At 40.2% G+C, this 24,046-nt stretch overlaps 1 protein-coding gene across 3 annotated transcripts in view; it reads right to left on the reverse strand.

Annotated features, from left to right (window-relative positions):
* The window catches only part of CDC14A (cell division cycle 14A), a 203,266-nt gene that overhangs the window by 13,987 nt on the left and 165,233 nt on the right, over positions 1-24,046 (reverse strand). For 2 of the 3 annotated variants that reach the window (XM_073593042.1, XM_073593044.1), the window contains 4 exons: positions 21,728-21,837; positions 19,474-19,521; positions 17,048-17,176; positions 1,771-2,050 (listed from right to left, as the gene is read on the reverse strand). In XM_073593042.1, the coding sequence (XP_073449143.1) occupies positions 1,771-2,050; positions 17,048-17,176; positions 19,474-19,521; positions 21,728-21,837 (567 nt within the window). The remainder of the gene's footprint in view (positions 1-1,770; positions 2,051-17,047; positions 17,177-19,473; positions 19,522-21,727; positions 21,838-24,046) is intronic. The other variant, XM_073593043.1, reaches the window with a different exon arrangement.

Below are 24,046 nucleotides of genomic sequence, written 5' to 3' on the forward strand. Positions count from 1 at the left end.
ATTATATAAAGCACCCACCTAACCCCACCAGCATTATATACAGTACCCTTACAAATCCACCACTACCTGCCAAAACCTCCCAGCATTATATACAGTACCTGCCTAACCCTATCAGCATTATATACTGTACCCCTATAACCCCACCAGTACCCTCCAAACCTCTCCAGCATTATATACAGTACCCCCCAAACCCAGCAGTATCCTCAACCCCTCCACCACTATATTCAGTACCCATCTAACCCCACTAGCATTATATAATGTATACAGTACCCCTCTATCCTCACCAGTACCCTCCCAACCTCTCCAGCATTATATACATTACCTGCCTAACTCCACCAGTACCCTCCAAACCTCTCCAGTATTATATACAGTACCCACCTATCCCCACCAGCATTATATACAGTACCCCTCTAACGCCACCACTACCTGCCCAACCTCTCCAGCATTAAATACAGTACCCCCCTAAACCCACCAGTACCCCCCAACCATTAAATACAGTACCTCCCTACCCCAATAGCATTGTATACAGTACCCCTCTAACCCCACCAGTACCCTCCCAACCCCTCCAGCATTATATACAGTACCTGCCTAGTCCCACCAGCATTATATATAGTACCCCTCTAAGTCCATCACTACCTGTCCAACTTCTCCAGCATTATGTACAGAGCCCCCCCCTCCAACCTCTCCAGCATTATATACAGTACAGTGGAACCTCGGATTACGAGCATAATCCATTCCAGGACTATGCTCATAATCCAATGTACTCGCATATCAAAGCGAATTTTCCCATTGAAGTCAATGGAAACGAAAATAATTTGCTCCGCATTGACTTCAATTGGATGCAATACCGCATGCGGTCAGAGGCGGGGGGGGGCACCGGAGAGCCTCGGAAACAGCCTAAAAGGCCTGAAGGACACTTCGGCGGACCTTGGCAAACCTCGGAAAGACTCCATTCACAAGCCTTTCCGAGGTCAGCCGAACTGTCCTCGGGCCTTTCCGTGCATTTCCGAACGGCGCCGATCGGCGACTTTCGGCTCTGCTCGGCTCCGGCGCCCCCCACCTCAGGCCAAAAGCAGCACTGCACACCGCTTTTGGCCTGAATCCTGCTCGTTTTGCGAGACAACACTCGCAAACCGAGTTAGGAATTTTTGAAATACAGTGCTTGGTTTGCGAAATGCTTGTTAACCGCGGCCCACTACTATGTCTGAACTGTGTTCAATAAAATCCACCACTAGATTTCATTCTATTTTTAAAGAAACTTTCACCTGTTTCATTAAAATTCTATTATTTTACAGAAATAATAATAAGAACAAGCTTAAGAAACCTTATCTAGTTAGCAAAAGTATTTTCCCGACAATTTTGCCTTTTGCCACCTTTTAACATGTTTTGTACCTGTTAATGTCTTGTGTGTCAGTTTGCAGGCATTTTTACATACCACTTTGCATACAGCGATTTTCACTTTGGGATTTTACACATGAGGGATTTTACAAACGACATGAAAGTTTTTTTACGATAAGTAAAACTGCACTGTAAAGCACAGTACAAAGTCTTGACTTTATATATGCCCTTTGGTATGCCCTACGTATACAATGCAACATGTCCTTACCGTTAGCCCATCTAAAACAGACTATGTTGTTTGAAGGGCAAAGAAGCAGCATTCCAGTTAGATGACATAAGCAGGATAGCAGTAATACAAGCCATTGCAGGAATAAAGCAGTAATTAGCAGACTTCTCCTAATGCGAGTTATGGAGTGATCTCAGGACACTTACAGGAATAGAGCGACTCAGGTAACGTGCAGTGGAGGAAAGGCCTGTGTATGAGGGTCGGTAGGATCCATAAGAATCATTGCCAGCAGCAGACACGTTCCAGTTACGGTTGTTGTTGAACTCGCCTTGGCTTCGGCCAGGAGGACTGGTGGGGTACAAGCTGGAAGGGTGTGCTGGGGAGTAGCTGGGACGGAAGGGAGAGGAACTGCGGGTACCATCTAGCTCTTCCAAAGCAGAGTTCAGATTCCCAAGCGAGCCAGCAAACCGCGTATTTACAGAGAAACTGGGAGGAAAAAACATGAGGGGGGAATGACAGAATGTGTGCATTGACCCATTTAGTACACAAGCAGGAAAACAACAAACAGACATGCTCTGACAACATGCATATCATGCTGAATGCATATAAAGGACATATAACAATCACATGGACATGTTACACATACAGAAACCCTGTATGTAAAACAATTTAGCATAAAGTGATATTTAACATTAGAAATCACTATGCATCGCAACATATTCAGAAACTTTAAACATATAATGCCTGTAAAGTAGAACTCCATCCAAAACCTTTAAAATTTTGGAGGGAGTAAGTTAGGTTACAACCTGTGTCTCATTTTTATTATTGTGACCCATTTGGAGATTTCCCCTCTCTTCCTGTCCCATTGACAACATTGTCATCTATGCAGGAAGTGAATGTAAATTTCCTCCTCCAGGCTACAGACAGTAAAATAAAAAACTAAAAAGGATGAAACCCTTCCGCATTCTGTTCAAAACTGTTGAAATTTATATTTAAACGGCACTGGTAGCCAATTTCAGAACCTAATAATACAGGTATAATAATATATATCGGTAGTAATACAGGTATAATATTATAGGTTGGTAAGCTATAAAAGAAAACTCCATTCAGGATGATAAATTACCAGTAAATCTATATAATAGCTTATCAGGACCCATGAGTCTTTTTATTGTGTGCTGCAGTAATAGTAATAAAAAAGTTTGGAAATCAGTTCCCTGTATGTGGATATTTTCAATCACATAAATCCAATGCCTGGGTCTGTATGTAAGGTAGAGGTCCACTGTTACTGTACAGTCTATGATGATCAGGGCAGTGAGGTCTTAGTAGATGTTAGGCTACATAGACTACTGTTTCCGCTACAGAACCGCATTTGTGGCTCTTTACATTTACAGTAAGAGATCACCACTGTGTAATATTGCATATTGTAGTCCAAAACTGTGTTTATGTTTTTCTACACATTTACATGCAGATCAATGTGATCAACACCTCAAGACAAACTATAGCACTGATAGGGGTGTTTCAGCCACTGCAGCACCGAAAATAAATAAAAAAAAGGTGACTATTAAAAGCACCCCGAGGGTGCTCTAGTTTGATAATTATATGTTTTAGCCTTTACCATTAGCAGAATGTAGCATTTTTGCCAAACTATACTTAATAAAAAAAAATGACAAGGACAAATAGCTATTTATATAGCATGGTAATTACAGAATTCTTTATCCTGTTGGAGTTCTCTTTTAAACTTGTAACTTACATAAATATCCTGATTGGTCAGATGTTATTTTGTTATATTGGGAGAATCTGTGCATATTCCGCTGCCAAATCAATGACTGATTCAGAAGACTGACAGTGCAGCCACTGCCGATTACACATTTTTGTTACTGACATGTCAGCCATGAGCTACAGTGGTGGCCAATGGGGTCCCTGTACACTGCCCATATGTAGATGTTGCATAAACATTACATGCACACAAAAAGCGTGCAAGATCCTTCTGCCAGTATGCTGGATATGTCCGTGTGAATGCGACCTTAGGCTCAATTCACACCTATGCATGTTGCTTTTGAGCGTTTCTGCAGTGTTTTTTGCGGTGCTTGCCGCGTTTTTGAACATGCGTTTTTTACGTGTTTTTGCCGCGTTTTGCAGGGTTTTTTTTTGTTTTTATAGGTTTTTTTTTTATACTGTATACAGTGTTAAAAAAAATTAAAGGAAAAAAAACACGGCAAAAACGCGGTAAAAATGCGGTACTTGCGTTTTTGATTGCGAGTCCATTGAATTCTATTACATGCAAAACGCTGCATTTTGCATGAAAAAAAGTCCCTGACCCTTTCCAAAAACGCAGAGGCACAAAAATGCATTGATGTGAACATGTTCCATAGGAACCCATGTTAAAAAATTCCCATGCATTTCTGCAAAATGCATCAAAAAACGCATTAGTGTGAATGGAGCCTACGTTCAGTTTTCATGGCATTACGGCAGGAGGATGCAAACATATCCTTTCTGCTACTGACTGGCTAAGTTCTTAGGCATGTACATAGAGCATAACATGATTATTACTGCTGAATGTGTATGATAGTCCAGATTTAATAAGTAAAAAACATCTAACAGAAAAAATACATATAACTCTTTTTATCAAATGAACAGCATAAAATAAAATGTGCACATCGTTATTTTTTGACCCCTAACACTATGGACTGATGTCAGCTAGAAGGAATAAAAACTTTCCCCGTAATTGATAAAACAAAACATAATTGGATTTTCCTGATCTGCTTGGAGTTTCCACTTGAAGGAAGCAGTGTGTTGGTGAACGGAAGTGAAGTGAGCATTGTTTTTAAAATAAGAATGATCTGGAAGTGAGTCAGAAGTTTAATAATTGCTATTTACTGACCTTATCGCTCCAAAATTTCTAATGGAGTGTAGCCAAATCTAATACCTTATAGCATACTGAATGCATAGAAAGCGGTCGCTGATAATTATGTTTTACTCCAGTGTCTCAGTCATTGGCAGCAGAGGAAACTAAGCAGACTTATGGTAGTACTAATCAGTAAAGCGAAACTGCAGGCAAACAACTTAATACACAGTTAAAATACATATCTGTTTACCATTTTAACTGGCAAAATGTTTATTTTGCAAAGTCAATCTTGTGATTTTCACACATTTTTGCACTGCATGGCCAGATAGGTGACATGCATATTTTCTGAATAAGCAGTTTGTCTTCCTGGTTCAACATTTCAACTTCCTGTATCACCCCTCCTCATCCAGCACTCTGATTTGGCATCATCACTTCTGTCCGGTAAGCAGGGAAGCTAGCTTAGAAAGCAGCAAAAATGGCCTAGAGATCAGTAAGATTAAACCCCCGTTCACACAGGTGTGACTTGTCATGCAAATTGTTCCAAATCGCATGACAAGTCGCACCCCATTGCCAGCAATGGAACCATTCATATTGCCGCAACTCATGAAAAAGGTTCTGCACTACTTTTTACCGATTTCATTGCGACTTGCACAGACGTCTGTTAAATGAAGTCACAAGCCACAATGAAATTGGCAGTGTAAACCACACTGATGCGAAGCTTTGAAATCGCGCTGAAGTAATGCGATTTCAAAGCCGCAACCGGTGTTAACCGTGGCTAAACCAGGGAATAGTAGAGATCTTACAAACTAGCAGAGGTACTTATTACAAGTAAACCTGGACAAAATTATTAATACTTTGCGATTACCTGTAAACATATCTGTATTCCAATTACTCATTAGCTGTTTGCCTAGAATAACACTTTAAATTAATAGATGTGACACGCAAGCTTATTTAACCAACTAGGTCTCTTTATAGACTAATATAATGTTGCAGTATTCAGTCTGAAAAGCCAGTTCATTAAGACAAGCATATTGGCCAGTTTTGGACCTATACTAAAAAGAATATACAATACAGTGGGAAAAATTTGATCCCCTGCAGATTCTGTAAGTTTGCCCACTTACAAAGAAATTAAGGGTCCATCATTTTTTTATCATAGGTGCATTTTAAATGATAGAGACAGAATATCAACCAAAAAGCCAGAAAAAAATGCAACACAAATGTTATAAATGGAGTTGCAGTTCAGTGAGTAAAATAAGTATTTGCTCCCCAAGCAAAACATGACTTACAGTGCCTTGAAAAAGTATTCAACCCCTTGAAATTTTCCACATTTTGTCATGTTACAACCAAAGACATAAATGTATTTTATTGGGATTTTATGCAACAGACCAACAAAAAGTGGCACATAATTGTGAAGTGGAAGGAAAATGATAAATGATTTTCAAAATTTTTTACAAATAAATATCCGAAAAGTGTGGCATGCATTTGTAGTTAGCCCCCCCCCGAGTCACTACTTTGTAGAACCACCTTTCACTGCAATTACAGCTGCAAGTCTTTTTGGGGGTGTCTCTACCAGCTTTGCACATCTAGAGAGTGACATTTTTGCCCATTCTTTGCAAAATAGCTCAAGCTCTGTCAGACTGGATGGAGAGCATCTGTGAACAGCAATTTTCAAGTCTTGCCACTGATTCTCAATTGGATTTAGGCCTGGACTTTGACTGGGCCATTCTAACACATGAATATGCTTTGATCTAAACCATTCCACTGTAGCTCTGGCTGTATGTTTAGAGTCATTGTCTCAAGTCTTTTGCAGACTCTAACAGGGTCTCTTCTAAGATTGCCCTGCATCTGGCTCCATCCACCTTTAAATCTGACCAGCTTCCCTGTCCCTGCTGAAGAAAAGCATCAACAAAGAGATGTTGATGCTGTCACCACCATATTTTATAGTGGGGATGGTGTGTTCAGGGTGATGTGCAGTGTTAGTTTTCCGCCACACATAGTGTTTTGCTTTTAGGCCAAAAAGTTAAATTTTGGTCTCATCTGATCAGAGCACCTTCTTCCACATATTTGCTGTGTCCCCCACGTGGCATTTCGCAAATTGCAAACGGGACTTCTTATGGCTTTCTTTCAAAAAATGGCTTTCTTCTTTCTACTGTTCCATAAAGGCCAGATTTGTGGAGTGCATGACTAATAGTTCTCCTGTGGACAGATTCTCCCACCTGAGCTGTGGATCTCTTCAGCTCCTACAGAGTTACCATGGGCCTCTTGGCTGCTTCTCTGATTAATGCTCCCCTTGCCTAGGCTGTCAGTTTAGGTGGACATCCATGTCTTGGTGGGTTTGCAGTTGTGCCATACTCTTTCCAATTTTGGATGATGGATCGAACAGTGCTCCGTGAGATGTTCAAAGCTTGGGATGTTTTTTTATAACCTAACCCTGCTTTAAACTTCTCAACCACTTTATCCATGACCTGACTGATGTGTTCCTTGGCCTTCATGATGCTGTTTGTTCACTAAGGTTTTTTTAACAAACCTCTGAGGGCTTCACAGAACAGCTGTATTTATATTGAGATTAAATTACACACATGTGGACTCTATTTACTAATTAGGTCAATTCTGAAGGCAATTGGTTCCACTAGATTTTAGTTAGTGGTATTAGAGTAAAGGGGGATGAATACAAATGCACCCCACACTTTGCAGATATTTATTTGTAAAAAAATTATTTGAAAACCACTTATCATTTTCCTTCCACTTCACAATTATGTGCCATTTTGTGTTGCTCTATCACATAAAATCCCAATAAAATACATTTACGTCTTTAGTTGTAACATGACAAAATGTGGAAAATTTTAAGGGGTATAAATACTTTTTCTAGGCACTGTAGTACTTGGTGGAGAAACCCTTGTTTGCAAGCACAGAGGGAAGACGTTTCTTAGTAGTTGGTTACCAGGTTTTCACACATCTCAGGAGGGATTTTGGTCCACTCTTCTTTACAGATCTTCTTTAAATCCTTAAGGTTTCTTGCCTGTCTCTTGGCAACTCGAAGTTTAAGCTCCCTCTATAAATTTTCTATAGGATTAAGGTCTGGAGACTGGCTAGGCCACTCCATGACCATAATGTGCTTTTTGCTGAGCCACTCCTTTGTTGCCTTGGTGGTATGTTTTGGGTCATTCTCATGCTGGAAGACCAATCCACGACCCATCTTCAGTGTTCTGGCTGAGGGAAGAAGGGTCTCATCCAAGATTTTACAATACATGGTCCCCTCCCATTGACCCCTCAATGCAGCAAAGTTGGCCTGTACCTTTAGCAGGGAAACAGCCCCAAAGCATAATGTTTCCACCTCTGTGCTTGACTGTAGGGATGTTGTTCTTAGGGTCATAGTCAGCGTTTTTCTTCCTCCAAACACAGCGAGTCGAGTTAATGCAGAAGAGCTCAATTTTTCCATGGAGGTGCATTGTGTTACCAATGGTTTGTTTGGTGACTGTGGTCCCAACTGCCTTGAGATCATTTACAAGCTCCTCCTGTGTAGTTCTGGGCTGATTCCTCACTTTTCTAATGATCATCCTTACCCTATGAGGTAAAATCTTGCATGGAGCTCCAGACCAAGGATGGTTATTTTGTATTTCTTCCATTTGTGAATAATCGCTCCAACAGTTGTCTCCTTCTCACCAAGCTTCTTGCTGATGGTCTTGTAGCCCATTCCAGCCTTGTGCAGGTCTACAATCTTGTCCCTGACGTCCTTTGACAGCTCTTTGGTCTTGCCCATGATGGTGAGGTTTGAATGGCAGAAAGAGATTCTATGGACAGGTGTGTTTTATATACATAACAAGTTGTCATTAGGGGCACCTTCTTAAATTGACAGGACTAATCTGTGTACCACATGAGCACATACTGTAGCCAGTCTGTGGGAGCCAGAATTATTGTTGGTTGGTAGGGGATCAAATACTTATTTTAGGGCCAGTTCACACCACATGCAGTCCGATGCTTTTTTTTTCTGCATCAAAAATGCATAGAAACTAGGTTATATGGTTTTCAATGGCATAGTTCACACCAGTGCTTGCAGTTCCAGTGCATTCCAGTTCCAGAAAAAAAAAAGTAGAACATACTGCATTTTTCCTACACTGGACTGTACTGGAACGCTGTAAAAAGCATTAAAACTCACGAGAATGCAACGGAACGCACCAAAAACGCACTGGAATACCCATGTTCTTATTTAGGTTAAAGGAAAAAAAGGGGGGGATGCACTGGACTGCACCAAAAATGCACCAAAAACGCATCAAAACGCACTGCAACGCATCAAAGACGCGCATGCAAAAAAGCATCTGGAGCGCATCGGACTGCGTTTCTATGGTGTGAACTGGCCCTTACTCACTGAACTGCAACTCAATTGCTAACATTTGTACCATGTGTTCTTTTCTGGATTTTGGGTTGATATTCTGTCTCTATCATTTAAAATGTACCTATGATAAAAATTATAGACCCTTCATTTCTTTGTAAGTGGGCAAACCTAAAAAATCTGCAGGGGATCAAATAATTATTTTCACGACTGTATAGGGTAAAAAAAAAAATTATGCTTTCTAACAAATTAAAAATGATTTTCAACACATTAACTGTATCAGAGTTAGGACAGGTCTCTATATATTTGAATGTGTGAACTGCTTGCAAATCATGTAGGCTGTAAATACCTATATTGTACCTTTTCTACTGAACTGCAGTCATTAGGGAAATGACATAATTATACTGTCACATGCAAAGATACTACATTATCCCACGCAGAAAATTAAGAAGCCTGAAATCTAGAAGAGACAAAAGTGTTAACATCTACTCTGCCAGTTCCTCTGTTTTGATTCCTCTTGCTCCATAGCTATTGATTCCTTTTTACAAAAATCTTCTTATGTAAAACCAGTATGCTGATGTCAATTGACATTTTACCAGGTCATTTAAGCCACCGTGAACTTTTCAGGTACTCTTTGGGTAAAGCAAACTTCTTAAAAATTCTGCTCTGCTGACAAATTGGCCAATTTATTTTAATGATCCAGTTTCCAGAGAGAATATCCATTTTTATAAAGATAATTAGATTAAAAAAAAATCTTATTCAGTTCCTACATGTCATATGTTTTTGAACCTGAGCACGCATCTAAAAAGATATCCTGATGAAAAAATAAAGGAAAAAGAAAAGAGGGCATAGGAATTCTTCGATGCTCAGGGCTATTAAAATACACAGACGGCAAACAGAAAACTAGCCAGAAGCTCTTGATTCTGTCTCTGGCACAATGGGTTTATTTATGAAAAAAAATTCTCAGAGCTATTCGTTGTATAAAGCTGCATGTACATTTGTTCTGTACAAATGGGGGCAAAATTACATTAAATGTTACAAGGCTATCTTTTCTCCAGGGTGAATGTTATTTATTCATAAAGAATATAAAAAAATCAGGAAAATACTACATTATGGCAACTAGATGGAGCTGATTATCTTGTATTGTATATACAGTTATGCTCATGTTTACATACCCTGGCATAATTTATGATTTCTTGGCCATTTTTCAGAGAATATGAATGATAACACAAAAACATTTCTTTCAATCATGGTTAGTGTTTGGCTGAAGCCATTTATTAGCAATCAACTGTGTTTACTCTTTTTAAATCATAATCACAACAGAAACTATCCAAATGACCCTGATCAAAAGTTTACATACCCTGGTGATTTAGGCCTGATAACATGCACCCAAGTTGACACAAAGAGGTTTGAATGGCTATTAAAGGTAACCATTCTCACCTGGGATCTGTTTGCTTGTAATTAGTGTGTGTGTATAAAAGATCAATGAACTTTTAAAAGGTCAATGAGTTTCTGGACTCCTGACAGACCCTTGCATCTTTCATCCAGTGCTGCACTGACGTTTCTGGATTCTGAGTCATGGGGAAAGAACTGTCAAAGGATCTGTGGGAAAAGGTAGCTGAACTGTATAAAACAGGAAATGGATATAAAAATATATCCAAGGAATTGAGAATGCCAATCAGCAGTGTTCAAACTCTAATCAAGAAGTGGAAAATGAGGGGTTCTGTTGAAACCAAACCACGGTCAGGTAGACCAACTAAACTTTCAGCCGCAACTGTCAGGAAAATTGTTCTGGATATAAAAGAAAAACCCACAAATAATTTCAGGTAAAATACAGGACTCTCTGAAAACATGTGGTGTGGCTGTTTCAAGATGCACAATAAGGAGGCACTTAAAGAAAGATGGGCTGCATGTTCGAGTCGCCAGAAGAAAGCCATTACTACGCAAATGTCACAAAGTATGCCACTTACAATATGCCAAACAGCACAGAGACAAGCCTCAAACCTTCTGGCACAAAGTCATTTGGAGTATTGAGACCAAAATTGAGCCTTTTGGCCACAACCATAAACACTACATTTTGGAGAGGAGTCAACAAGGCCTATGACCATTCCTACTGTGAAACACGGGGGTGAATCATTGATGTTTAGGGGATGTGTTTGGTCAAAATTGATGCACTGGAGGGGGGAACCGAATGTGAGAGGTGTTTCTAAACTAGAAACCTTCTGGACACACCTCATAAAATGCTATGCACCGCATGGACTCAACATTGATTGGGAAATCAATGCTTTCATCAATCAATCTTAGGCATTGGTACCCCTCTCATGGTTGGTCTGAGATTTCTTTGAATCACACAGATCTATAGATTTCTTTATTTTTATTATATTTTATTTTGTTATTTTTCTCTGCGATCTCCTTTGATCCCACTTTGATTGGGGCTCTGGAGTGCTTTCTATTAAGCCTCCGGCGAGGTTTCACTGAAATTCTATTAAAGCATCGAGGAGTTAAATATCTCCTTTGAATAATAATACTTTTTAGTTTATGTTTTATATATTAGTATAATACCAGTCACTGAGATCATTATATAAAAATAAATTTTTACTAATATTTTTTTCTGCTATTTCTGTATTTTTTATCTTCATTTATCTTTTTTTAGTTCTTCCTTTTCCTTTTTCCCCTTTCTTTGTATATAACACCAATACAATAATAACACCTTTATTTATAGTAGTGTTTGAGTGGTTTGGTTGATTCTGGCTGTGATACAGATATATATATATCTCCGCTTCTTCCCCTCTCATTAAGGGCTGTATTTAATATCACCCTGATATCTGAACTTTTTCTTTTTTTGCTCATGAATGCCTCATATTTGTATATGTCTCATGAATATGACTTTATACAGGTTGTCTATTATGGTCTGTTTTTACAAACCTTTTAACTTGTAATTTTAAAATTTTTTATTTTTATGTCAATCATCACTTTTTCTTCTTTTGGCATGCTCTCAATACTGTTATATACGAGTGTCAGATTAAGATCCATTCGTGTGTACCTTTTGTGCGAGTATATTATTTGTAAATCACTTTTGCCACATGCATTTCCAAATTAGTGTGTAACATGAAATTATTTAGTGATTTGACTTCCGTTAGTTAACCGGATCACATATATTTAGATGCAAAAAGATTCCACTATCCCAGACCGCCGCAATACTTGCGTTCCAGGTCTCAGACTGGCGAGCCTCCACTTCCTACCTCCTGTGATACGCAAGCTACGAGCGGCCTTTCGTCACTCCATATAGAACAGATCACGTGATCGGGACGTGACCACGGAGATAAATAGGAATGACGCATTACTGTTGATTGGAAGACAGAAGTGAGGTTTGGTTCTTGACCAGCTCTGTGGGGATATGATTGGCCGCTGGAACACCACATGACTGTTGGTTACCTGTGACGCCGTCAAACCCAGAAGTCACGCCGTGCAATACCGCTAATCAGCTGTTTCACTTGATTATAGTTTGTAATATATAAAGCGCAGTGGATGGGGGGCTAATTCATACTCCAGCAGAAGTCTTTGAGGACGAAACGCGTCGGATTCTTATGTCTATACCCCTACCATCATTTACTGCGCTGAATTTTATATTGTCTTGCCTTTTTGAGCCGAGTTTTTACTGCCCATTTTTGCAAATCTTTGGAAAAAAAATAATTTTCGATAGCAATAAAATGCTACAACGTTTTTATAAAAGGATTCACACTATGTGGAAGTTTTTTTCTTTTATTTGCTTATCCGTATGATTGGTCGTTGAGGAAGTGACCGCCCCTGATGATCGAGGCTGAACATTGAAGGCACCTGATTCCGGTTTAGCACCTCCAGGGACATACCATCTGGCGACATCTGATGAGACCCTGCCCAGGACCACCATACGGCTCGCTGCACTACACCGCTTGATGGTACAAGCTCGTTTGACTCACCGCCAAGGGCCTGTGAGTCCACCTTGTCTGGTAAGGGCATTTTTTTGCTTATTCCCTTGGGTTGATACCATCATAACAAGTGAAGAATCCACCCATATTCAAGGACACTTCCAACAGTTCCCATTTACCCTATATGAGGACTGCTCGTATCCAGACTGTCACGGGGTTAACTGAGATCACCCCACCATTTAATAACGGACTTTAAGTATTTTCACATACTCACTTCCCTTATGGACCTATGCTTTCACACCCTGATTTTGTCTCGATGAACACAATATTTCTTTTGGGTTGTACACACAGTACACTGTGGTATTCTGTATACTTATTATATTGCACTTTTGAGTTACCTTTGGAATGTGTTATCCTACATATATAATTCATACCTAATTGATATATTGGTTTAGGATATGTCTTTCATCATTTATATGTGTTTTTCTACACTTAACTCTTTATTGTTTTTGTTATTTTGCTTTCATGGGGTTTTGTGAAGAGAGTACATCTTTTCATAAAAACCATCACTAGTACATTAGGTACACACTTCAGGACTTGGTACCTTTCCTTTAGATATCACTGTTATTTGATTAATAACACCTATCTTGTCACCTTTTAGCGCCACACTTTATTATTTTCATTGGTCAAAATTGATGGCAAGATGAATGCAGTATGTTATCAAAAAATACTGGAGCAACATTTGCATTCATCAGCCAGGAAGCTGTGCATGGGACGTACTTGGACATTCCAACATGACAATGATCCAAAACGCAAGGCCAAGTCGACCTGTCATTGACTACAGCAGAATAAAGTGAAGGTTCTGGAGTGTCCATCTCAGTCTCCTGACCTCAATATCATTGAGCCACTCTGGGGAGATCTTAAACGTGCAGTTTATGCAAGACAGCTCAAGAATTTACAGGAACCAGAGGCTTTTTGAAAAAAGGAATGGGCAGCCTTACCATCTGAGAAGATAAAGAGCCTCATCCACAAATACCACAAAAGACTTCAAGCTGTCATTGATGTTAAAGGGAGCAATACACTGTAATAAGAACTGTAAGAACTGGACTTTTGATCAGGGTCATTTGGGTAATTTCTGTTGTGATTATGATTTAAAAAGAGTAAACACAGTTGACTGATAATAAATGGCTTCAGCCAAACGTTAACCATGAGTGAAAGAAAAGTTTTTGTGTTATCATTCATATTCTCAGAAAAATGGCCAAGAAATCATAAATTCTGCCAGGGTATGTAAACTTATGAGCACAACTGTATTTATGATGACCATCACCTACATCTAGTGGCAATAATGCTTGTTTTTCCTAAGTCACTTCATTCTTTTGAATAGTCAACTAGGAGAGAAAATAGCCTAAAAACATTATGTTTTGTCCACATGTGCACAAAACGAATGCACATGCATTTTTCTAGAGTGAATAGCTCTACATTTTTTTTTTATAAATACACCTGTAGGATACTCTGCCACTAAAACAATAAAAAACAGACCTGCCCAGTGCTAACGCCTGTGTGTGACAATGAAGATGAAAAAAATCCTGGGCCGCATGAATGAGAAAAAAATTTGTTACAGCTTATAGTGAACACTGCCAAAGAAATGTACTATGCCTATGATGACTGATGATGATAGTTTAAGGCAGGAGTTTGCTGTAGTGAATACAGGCAGTTAGTAAATGCACTGTGACTGTGATAAATGATTGCTTGCAGCACTGACTGTAAAGTGAGCAAAATTAATGAAAGCTGTAGTCAACAATGCAATTTAGCAATTTAGCACTTCAATGTGAGGTGAAAAGCTTCCAGTGCTAACTGCAATGGGGAAGCACAATCTGTGCACATGATAATACCAAGGCATTCTGAAAGATCGATTTAATGTGCAGTCAGAAAATGGTAACCACAGCGTTCTGAAGTTTCTTTTAAGGGGGTTATGTCTAATAGTACAAACCCTCCTGACTGGCTTTAGGAAAATAAATGGAAGCAGATGCAGGAGAGGAAAGAACATGCAAGGCAGCATGGCGGAGTCTGCCAGTGCTGATCCAATGCTGACTGGATGCTGGTTTTACAGCACGCCTATTCGACAGAAGCCGGTCATGAGAGGAGCATAAAGGGACAGATGAGTGGCCCAGGCTGCAAACTGTCTGTTCCCAGGGCCGCTCATTTGTCCCTGTACACAGGAAAAATGTTCCCGTCACTCCTGGGCCTCTCCTGGCCATATAAATACACACCTCCTTTATGCTGTATGGCTTTGTGCATCTGTGTGAATCAGGTCTTAAAGTAGTTGTAAAGACACAAGGATTTTTACCTTCATGCATTCTATGCACGAAGGTAAAAATATCCTGTGTGCAGCAGCTTCCCCATTACTTACCTGAGCCCCATCTCAATCCAGCGATATGCACAAGAGCAGCGGCTCTCCAACGTCTCTTTCTCCTTATTGGCTCCCACTACTGTCAGTCACAGCCAGTGAGCCAGAAAGCGGGGGCAGAGCCGAACTATAATGGCATAAAACAAGTAAAAATTTGCGCTGAAAAAAGCAAGCGGCCAGCAAAGTTCGTAGATAACAAACAAAAAGCCACATGCATAAAAATTATTGCGGCGCTGAAAAGTTCAAAATGAAATTGAAGAGTGGAAGGAATCAAATCACCAAATATATTGTGCAGATGTAGAAAGAGTCACTCGTCACCACGTGGTAATGTAGTCTGCTTACCAGAAGGTGTTAAGGATTAGGCATAGATGATAAATTCTCAATAGCATCCAGCAAATCCAGCCCACTGGAACCCCTCATCAGACCACAACATCTGTGGGATTTCCTTCACATATAAACATAGTTGAAGCTTAAAACAGCATGCATCAATGATAGGAACAAACGGCTGCAGCAATCAGCGTACGAATGTCAGCCTGCCTGACATGTTTCATCATAACAGATGTCTTCAGAGGCAGGGCCGAACTATACTCCGTGTGTGAATTGCAGACCAGCGGCTCGGAAGTGAGCCTGCTTGGGTTCCCCCATAGTAAGCTGCTTGCTATGAGGGCACTCTGCAGGAGGAAGGGGCCAGGTGCCCCGGCAGGGAACTGGAGAAGAGGAGGATCGGGGCTTTTCTGTGCAAAACCACTGCACAGAGCAGGTAAATATGACATTTTTGTTATTTAAAAAAAAATCTGCCTTTACCAACTTGCCGACCATCCCCCGTTGTTTCACGGCGGCAGAATTGTACTCCTGCGCAAATCGCCGTAGCTGTACAGCGGGCGCTTTAAGGGGGCCTGCACACGCCCGCCGCGTCACTTAGAAGCCGATGAGCGTGCCCGGCGGCCGCGATGTCCACCGGACACTCGCAATCGCTTCTGACAAAGCCAGAATGGAGATCTGTCAATGTAAACAGACAGATCTCCGTTCTGTCAGGGGTAAGGAGGCTGATCTGTTGTTCCTACTGCTTAGGAACAACAATCAGTCTCCTTCCCCAGGCAGTCCCATCCCCCCACAGGACACACATTTAACACTCCCTAGGACACACATTTAACCCCTTGATCGCCCCCTAGTGTAAATCCCTTCCCTGCCAGTGACATTTATACAGTAATCAGAGGCTATTTTTAGCTCTGATCGCTGTATAAATGTCAGTGGTCCCAAAATAGTGTCAAAAGTATCCGATCTGTCCGCCACAATGTTGCAGTCCCGATAAAAATCGCAAATTGCTGCCATTACTAGTAAAAAAAAAAAAAATGATAATAACAATGCCATAAATCTATCCCCTATTTTGTAGGCGGTATAACGTTTGGGCAAACCAATCAATATATGCTTGTTGCAATTTTTTTCACCAAAAATATGTAGAAGAATATAGATCGGCCTAAACAGAGGAAGAAATTTTTTTATATATTTTTGGGGGATATTTATTATAGCAAAAAGTTAAAAGTATTGTGTTTTTTTCAAAACACAGAGGTGGTCAAATACCACCAAAAGAAAGCTCTATTTGTGGGAAAAAAAGGACATAAATTTTGTTTGGGTACAACGTCGCACGAATGCGCAATTGTCAGTTAAAGTGACGCAGTGCCGTATCGCAAAAAATGGCCTGGTCAGGAAGGGGGTCAATTCTTCTGGGGCTGAAGTGGTTAATATCACTTTAAATGTAACATTTACTGAATATGTATTTCCACTTATATAAAAAAAACAGCCTTATGTCCTAAGTCTTAAATACAGTACAACTGGTAATACCAAATGATACTAACAATAATAGTTTCATGGCATTTATTATTACTTTGAAATTTCTTGTTGATGAAGAGCCTTAGTGAATTTGTGCTTTTAATAGTCCAGAAATGGAAATTGCTCAGTTTTCAGATTACATCCACTGGATTTTGGCACTCACTTTTTTGTTTTGCTGCTTGAAGATCCTGAACTCTGTCCAACTCTCCTAGCAACTGCCGATGAAGATGCAGCAACTCTAGAGGACTTCAGTGGGGACATGGAGCCCTGTGCACTGTTAGACGCGATTACTCTAAGAGACACAAGAGCATGCCAAACTATCAGGAAACATTCAAGATCAAAAGAGAGTCTACAGTTCTTAAAATAGATATCATGACTCTGATTATTTTAATGTAAGTATTATTAATAAAATGTTGAACAATAACTCCAGGCAGACTAAATTACCATACTTTAGGGTCTCACTAATATGCCCCAACTTTTAGCTGCAAGTATCCTCCCCTTGAACAGATCTAAACCCAATCAGTTAAATATCATATAAGCTTTAGCATATTAATATAATATTAAAAGCCATTTTAATCTTGGTGATTCTGCCTGAGTCCTTCTGCAGACATTTCTAGTTATAGAATGGTAATGCTCTGTCTTTACCTTCCAATTGTGCTCTTGTGTTGTCACCATGTCACATGAACCCATGGTGAAGAGTACAAGCAGCTTTAATAAATAACATTTCCCAGGTATAAAGGGATAATTGTTCACCATTATCATTATTTTAATTATCATTATTATGGCTCCAAAGCCAGGGCCAAAGAAAATATGTATCACTCACACCACAGCGAGAGATAATAGTCAGAAAGTGACTATAAAAGGCTGCAGCCTCTCTTTCCTCGGGAGACAGCCCAACAGACTCCTATAGAAGTCTACTGCACAGGGACAGCAAGTGCACTTAGGATTGGCTGTGATGTACACAAGCATCAGAGGCTGCTGACAATATAGCAAGGCGGGTTAGCTTAGCAAGGAGGCAAAGGAACGAATGAACTTTTTAAAAATTGAATATAACCTTTTAAACAAACCTATGCTTTTCCTATTTAGGACAAAGCAACAGGTTTGCTTTAATCACCTCCACCGTCCCAGGCAGAAAATACTTTCCCTGCTTCCCCACAGCTCCATTCAGCACCAGGACCTTTGCAGGTCCGATAGAGTTGTCACAATGGAATCTAGTGCCCTGTATGAGCCCAGACAGGGCTTTTCTTTTACTCCCAGGGGATGAATGGATCAGTGGGGGGAAGTGAAAGAAGGTAAATATAGGTATCTGTGGAACTCTGCATCAGAGTGGTCCAGTAAATTATGACTAATCCAGTAGGTTATGACTAAGCGAAGAAATTCGTGAAACACATCAACCATCCCTGCAATACATACACGCTTCTCCATAATTTATGCCTTTAAAGGTTATGGAAGTACAAAAAATACCAGTTGATCTGCCAGAAATTCACTCAGCTCTTAAAGTATTACTAAACCCACAACAGTAAAATCAGTCTGTATATGCAGTAAAGCATGCTTGTTATACTCACTGTGGAACCTAAGGGGTTAATCATTGGACTGTTTGATCCTGTCTGATCCTGTCTTCTCTGATCCTCCCCTTCTTCCCCTGTCCCCAATCCATCTCCTGATAAAACAGAGCCTTTGGAGTCACTCTGCACATGCTCAGTTTGGTGTGTATTGCTAGAGTTTTTTTCTTTTGGGTGCATGTGATTAGCACAGGAACAATCAGCACTGTCCAGACAGAGGGTTAGGGGTCCTGCATCCTCATAGAACAGTCAGTGGAAAATGAAAACTCCTCCCACAAGCTTTAACCAGACACTAGGGATGGGCTCAGGCGTGTTCGGATCATAGTCCCAACCCACGTGAGCAATCCCGCCAGGAAGCCCTCACTGCACACCACCAATCATAGGCAGTGAGGCATTTCCCTGCCTGCAGCTGCACGTACACATGCTGCTTATGATTGACGGGCTGCAGTGATGGCTTTCTGGGGGGATTGCTCAGGTGAGTTGGGAATACGATCCGAACACGTCTGAACCCATCCCTACCAGACACTGATAGGAGTCACAAGCCTGCTAAATACTGCTGATGAGAAAAGGTATTTAGCAGTTTATATTACTAAAATAATTGCATTTGCAGCTGCAGTTCTGTGTACTGTGTGAGACCAGATATAGTGAATGTAGGGTACTGGGTTTAGTAACACTTTCATTTCCTCTTTTTTGAATCATACCACATGTTTTTTTGTTGGCTGAAATTGCAAGAGTTGGCACTGCCTAGTTGTACTGACTCCCTCCATCTCATAATCTCCACATCATACGCATTCATTTTTCTTTGGATAAAACTAAAAGGACTCCTTGAGATACCACAGGAAATGTGCACAGGGCACAGGACCATTCTTTTTTCTGACATGATCAAAAGGTATTTTTTGCATTTAATAGACAGATATAAGAAATTGCTTTCTATGGAGAAATTTTAGGACATCATTTTGAAAAAATACAGTAGCTCTCTAGGTGTGGACATCTCTGAGCTGAGACATATATGTAAAAAGGAAAATACCTGAAAGGTTGAGATGTTGATCTTGTATGTGGTTTCATTTCATCTAACCTGTAAAAAAACAACAGAAACATTAGGGGTCTAAACCCGAATTCTGGCCCCATAGTTCTGCCCATCAGATCGCCATACCCCCGCTCTGACACCAAAAGTGACAGCTAAATGACTGGTGGTTTTCACATTATTTATATGTATAAAGGATCAATCCATGCAAAACTGATATTTGAGTCTTGGCAAATGCTAGACAGTTAAACCACCTGACAGTTCCATATATCTCTTTAATATTCTATCTATGCATGTTCTTGAGTGTGCATGCCTGCTATCACCATTCCCACAATCTGTTTGACTTGATATATTCTGGTGAAAGCAGCAAGTGATGCTGGAACACCAAGGTAGACAGAAATACTCAGAACCTCCAGACAGGAACAGAGTTAAGAAATATGGTTAGGACATCTTACTTTTGCAGTAATAATCGCAAATAATGGAAAGGCGCTAAACCAATATAGAGTATATAATCAAATGCTCACATATATAATATGAATACACAGGCAGAATAATATAAAATATATGACTAACACAAGTATTAAATAATTGACATAAGTGGTCACCCACCACAAAAATATTATCAACTAATCCAGTGAAGGGTATACAGTATATATTGAAGTGCCAAATAAATATTCAAAGGTGACTTTAAAATTAATAAATGCAAGGTAAGTAAAAGTTCAGTGCAAAAAATGTGTCAAGACAGGCACAGTTATAAGTGACAGTGCTGCAAAAATTCAAAGTCCAGTGATGCTGTGTTGCTCATGCAGTCCAGTGCATAAGGAGAATATCAGGCAATGAGTAAACCACTGATCTCCATGCAATCTCCGTGAGTGGCCATTGCACATATTAGTGGATTTCACTCACTTCCATGGATTAAAACACTGGACTACATGAGCAACACAGCATCTTTGGACTTTGAATTTTTGCAGCACTGTCACTTATAACTGTGCCTGTCTTGACACATTTTTTGCACTGAACTTTTACTTACCTTGCATTTATTAATTTTAAAGTCACCTTTAAATATTTTTTTAGCAATTCAATATACACTGTATACTCTTCACTGGATATGTTTATAATATTTTTGTAAGGATCACTTATGTAAATTATTTTATACTTGTGTTATTCATATATATTATATTATTCTGCCTGTGTATTCATATTATATATGTGAGCACTTGATTATATACTCTATATTGGTTTAGCGCCTTTCCATATATTGTGATTATTACTCTTTATGCATGTGAGGACACTACAGGGAACAGCAGCTTTATCTTTTTGAACATTAGTTATTGTTTTATCACACTTAGGCATCATCATCATCTTTTATATTTATTTTAATTTTGATTCACGTTGTTTTCAAACACAGAGTAGCGCACAAGTTCTTTCACTTTTACATTTTAGTTACATTTGCAGTGTCAATAACATACTAGAAACCAAGAGATGACTTGCATGTGTGTGAGCTACTCAATTAAAATGATAGATTATTCAGATAAAGAATGCAGATGTATCTACTCCTGGATGTCTAGCTGTATTACTCTCCCAACTATTCATAATACTTGTTTGTTGCATAATGTAAATATCTATAAAAAAGGGTCTGCACAGGCCAAGAATCAAACAGCCATGTTAGTGTTGTCTACTGCATTGTAACCATTTAAAGTTGCACTGAAATACCCAAGCCTGCTCATTTTTACTAAACCAAAAGATCAGTAGGTGGAGTTATGCCCCGTACACGCGGTCGGATTTTCCGATGGAGAATGTCCGATCGGAGCGTGTTGTCGGAAATTCCGACCGTGTGTGGGCTCCATCGGACATTTTCCATCGGATTTTCCGACACACAAAGTTGGAGAGCAGGAGATAAAATTTTCCGACAACAAAATCCGTTGTCGGAAATTCCTATCGTGTGTACACAAATCCAACGGACAAAGTGCCACGCATGCTCAGAATAAATAAAGAGATGAAAGCTATTGGCCACTGCCCCGTTTATAGTCCCGACGTATGTGTTTTACGTCACCGCGCATAGAACGATCGGATTTTCCGACAACTTTGTGTGACCGTGTGTATGCAAGACAAGTTTGAGCCAACATCCGTCGGAAAAAATCCTAGGATTTTGTTGTCGGAATGTCCGAACAAAGTCCGACCGTGTGTACGGGGCATTAGTGTATTACTGACAATATGGTCGTCTATCTCTTCCCTGAAGATAACACTGTTTTCTTACCGTAGTGCTCCAGTGGTAGCCGATCGTGGCTGCCTCCTGCTCTTTAAGGCACGTAGTTTGTCACCCTGCGTCAGGCCATTTCTTTCATCCGACTCATCCTCAGAATTATTCTACAGATGAAAATGCAGTTTGTTTAATGTACAGTTCCTGTATGACCACCCATACAAGTACCAAATCCAGTTACTATGAGACGCACAAGCCTCATAAAGTAAACATAAAACTTCCTTTACCTTCCCTGACTGAGCCATATCCTCCTTTGTGTCTCAATGGACAGGACTAGGTGTGGTCAGGTGCTGATTGACAAGCTCAAGGCTTATGAATCAACAGTGAGCATGCTTATAGCCACACTCCTGCATCATTTTTTTCATACCACTGTAGTCCACAAAGGCACAAAAAGTGGTTTAATTCAGGACTAGTGTAGCATCACAAAATATTATTAGTAAAAGGGGTACAGAAAACATCACATCCAGTTTGGCATGCATGCATATTAGGCAACACCCTATTATATGCTTGCTATTGTAGTTTATTAAAGTAAAACACTTTGCAAAATCTAGGTGTCTGCCAACACTTTTGTACTGATTCCTAGCGTACATGAGCAAAAACAAAAATCTTTACCAACATGGCAACATTTAGTTCTAGTAAATGGCACAGGTTAGGCAAGCATTGAAAAACAGGTGCAAAGTTAGAATCACTATTCCAAAACAGGTTCAGGATGGCAAAGAATATGCATACACTGCAGAATTGTGCAAAACAAATAACAGCTGCACAAACATATACTTTCCACAGCAAAGGCTACATGGCTCAGTCAGAATAACATGTGTCGGCATAGAATAGTTTCTGTAAGACTCTAAAACAACAGGGAGTTAAAGCGGAATTCCACCCAAAAGTGGAAGTTCCGCTTTAAGGCTTCCTCTTCAGCTCCTGTTTCTGAAACAGAGCTTTTGGGGAGGAGGGAGCGGGCACCCGACTTTAACAGGTACCCGCTCCCACTTTTGTTCCGGTCGCCTTAGAAGGTCCTAGAAGACTTCGGGGCCAGTCAGAGAGCGCAGCGCCGCTTGCGCATTTGCAGTGGGCACCCAGCTGTGAAGCCACAAGATGTCACAGCTGGGTGCCCATAGTAAACATGCCGGCGCCACTGAGGAAGGACACAGGGTCAAAACTGCTGGGGTAAGTGCACCTCTGGATCGTGGGACAGGGCTGGGGTAAGTGCACCGCTGGATCGTGGTACAGATGAGTGTGTGTTTATTAAAAGAAAGCAGCTACAGTTTTTGTAGCTGCTGACTTTTAATAAACACAAGAATAACTGGAACTCCGCTTTAAACTGAAAATCACTATTTCAGTAAAAGAGTTCAAAACACGAACAGCTAGTCATGATTATTCTCATGCACAGTATGCCTCTCCGTGACGTCCAGGGTATCTGGTAATACAGGAGAACATCTGGATGCATCCAAGGACAAAGGACCACCCTGCTGGAACTGGAGAACTCTGGTGGCAACTGGGGAGAGGTTCCGAGTACCTGGGTCTTCCAGAGAAGTTGCACGCTAATAGGCTCTGGCCTGTCTGCCCCACATCAGTTCTGACAGTGGAGGACCGCTTACCTGGCTGCAGATAACCTACCCAGCTACCTCTGCCTCATCAAGCAGCTGAGGGAGGGAAGCAGAGATCCCAGGAATTTGTATAAAATGAAGTTAAAGGGGCATGTGCCCGTATCTGAGCATGGTGAGTAAATGGGCACTCCACTACAAGAGAAGAGATGGGGGTAGCTTTAATAAGTAAAGGAAAGTGCTGAAATTATAACTGAAAGAGAGAACCGAAAGGGCCAAAGAAATGTAAATGTAGAAAGAGCTCTCATAAGATTGGTCAGTGCCTTTCTGAGAATGTCAATCATTAATAAGGATAATGGCCCCATTATGTTACATAGGAAGGAGAAGGCTTGTCAGGATGCAATACGGGTGATTAGTAAGAGACACGCAGAGCTTTTACATAGAGTGCTCTGTGCCCCCGCAGTACACTTATACAAATGTGTAGCCTGTCAGCAGTTACAAAACACTGTAATAACGCAGTCACGTAGCAGCTTTCATAAATCTGTAAAAAGTCCACTGTTCTGAGATATTTAATCATTGTAAACCAACATAACACCAAATGTACATCTAAAGGGCCCTTTTTTTTTAAATAAGGTTGTTAAGCAAGCCTATCTAACACAAGACACTGCTAGATGGGGGAGATTCAGTCATTTGCCTTCTATGAGCAGTGTAGGCGGTTTACATAGACAACAAATCAGATGATGAGAAAGCTAAAAAGTGAAGCTATGTGTGTCCA

This window comes from Aquarana catesbeiana, linkage group LG07 (genome assembly GCF_042186555.1).
Source record: "Aquarana catesbeiana isolate 2022-GZ linkage group LG07, ASM4218655v1, whole genome shotgun sequence".
NCBI lineage: Eukaryota > Metazoa > Chordata > Amphibia > Anura > Ranidae > Aquarana > Aquarana catesbeiana.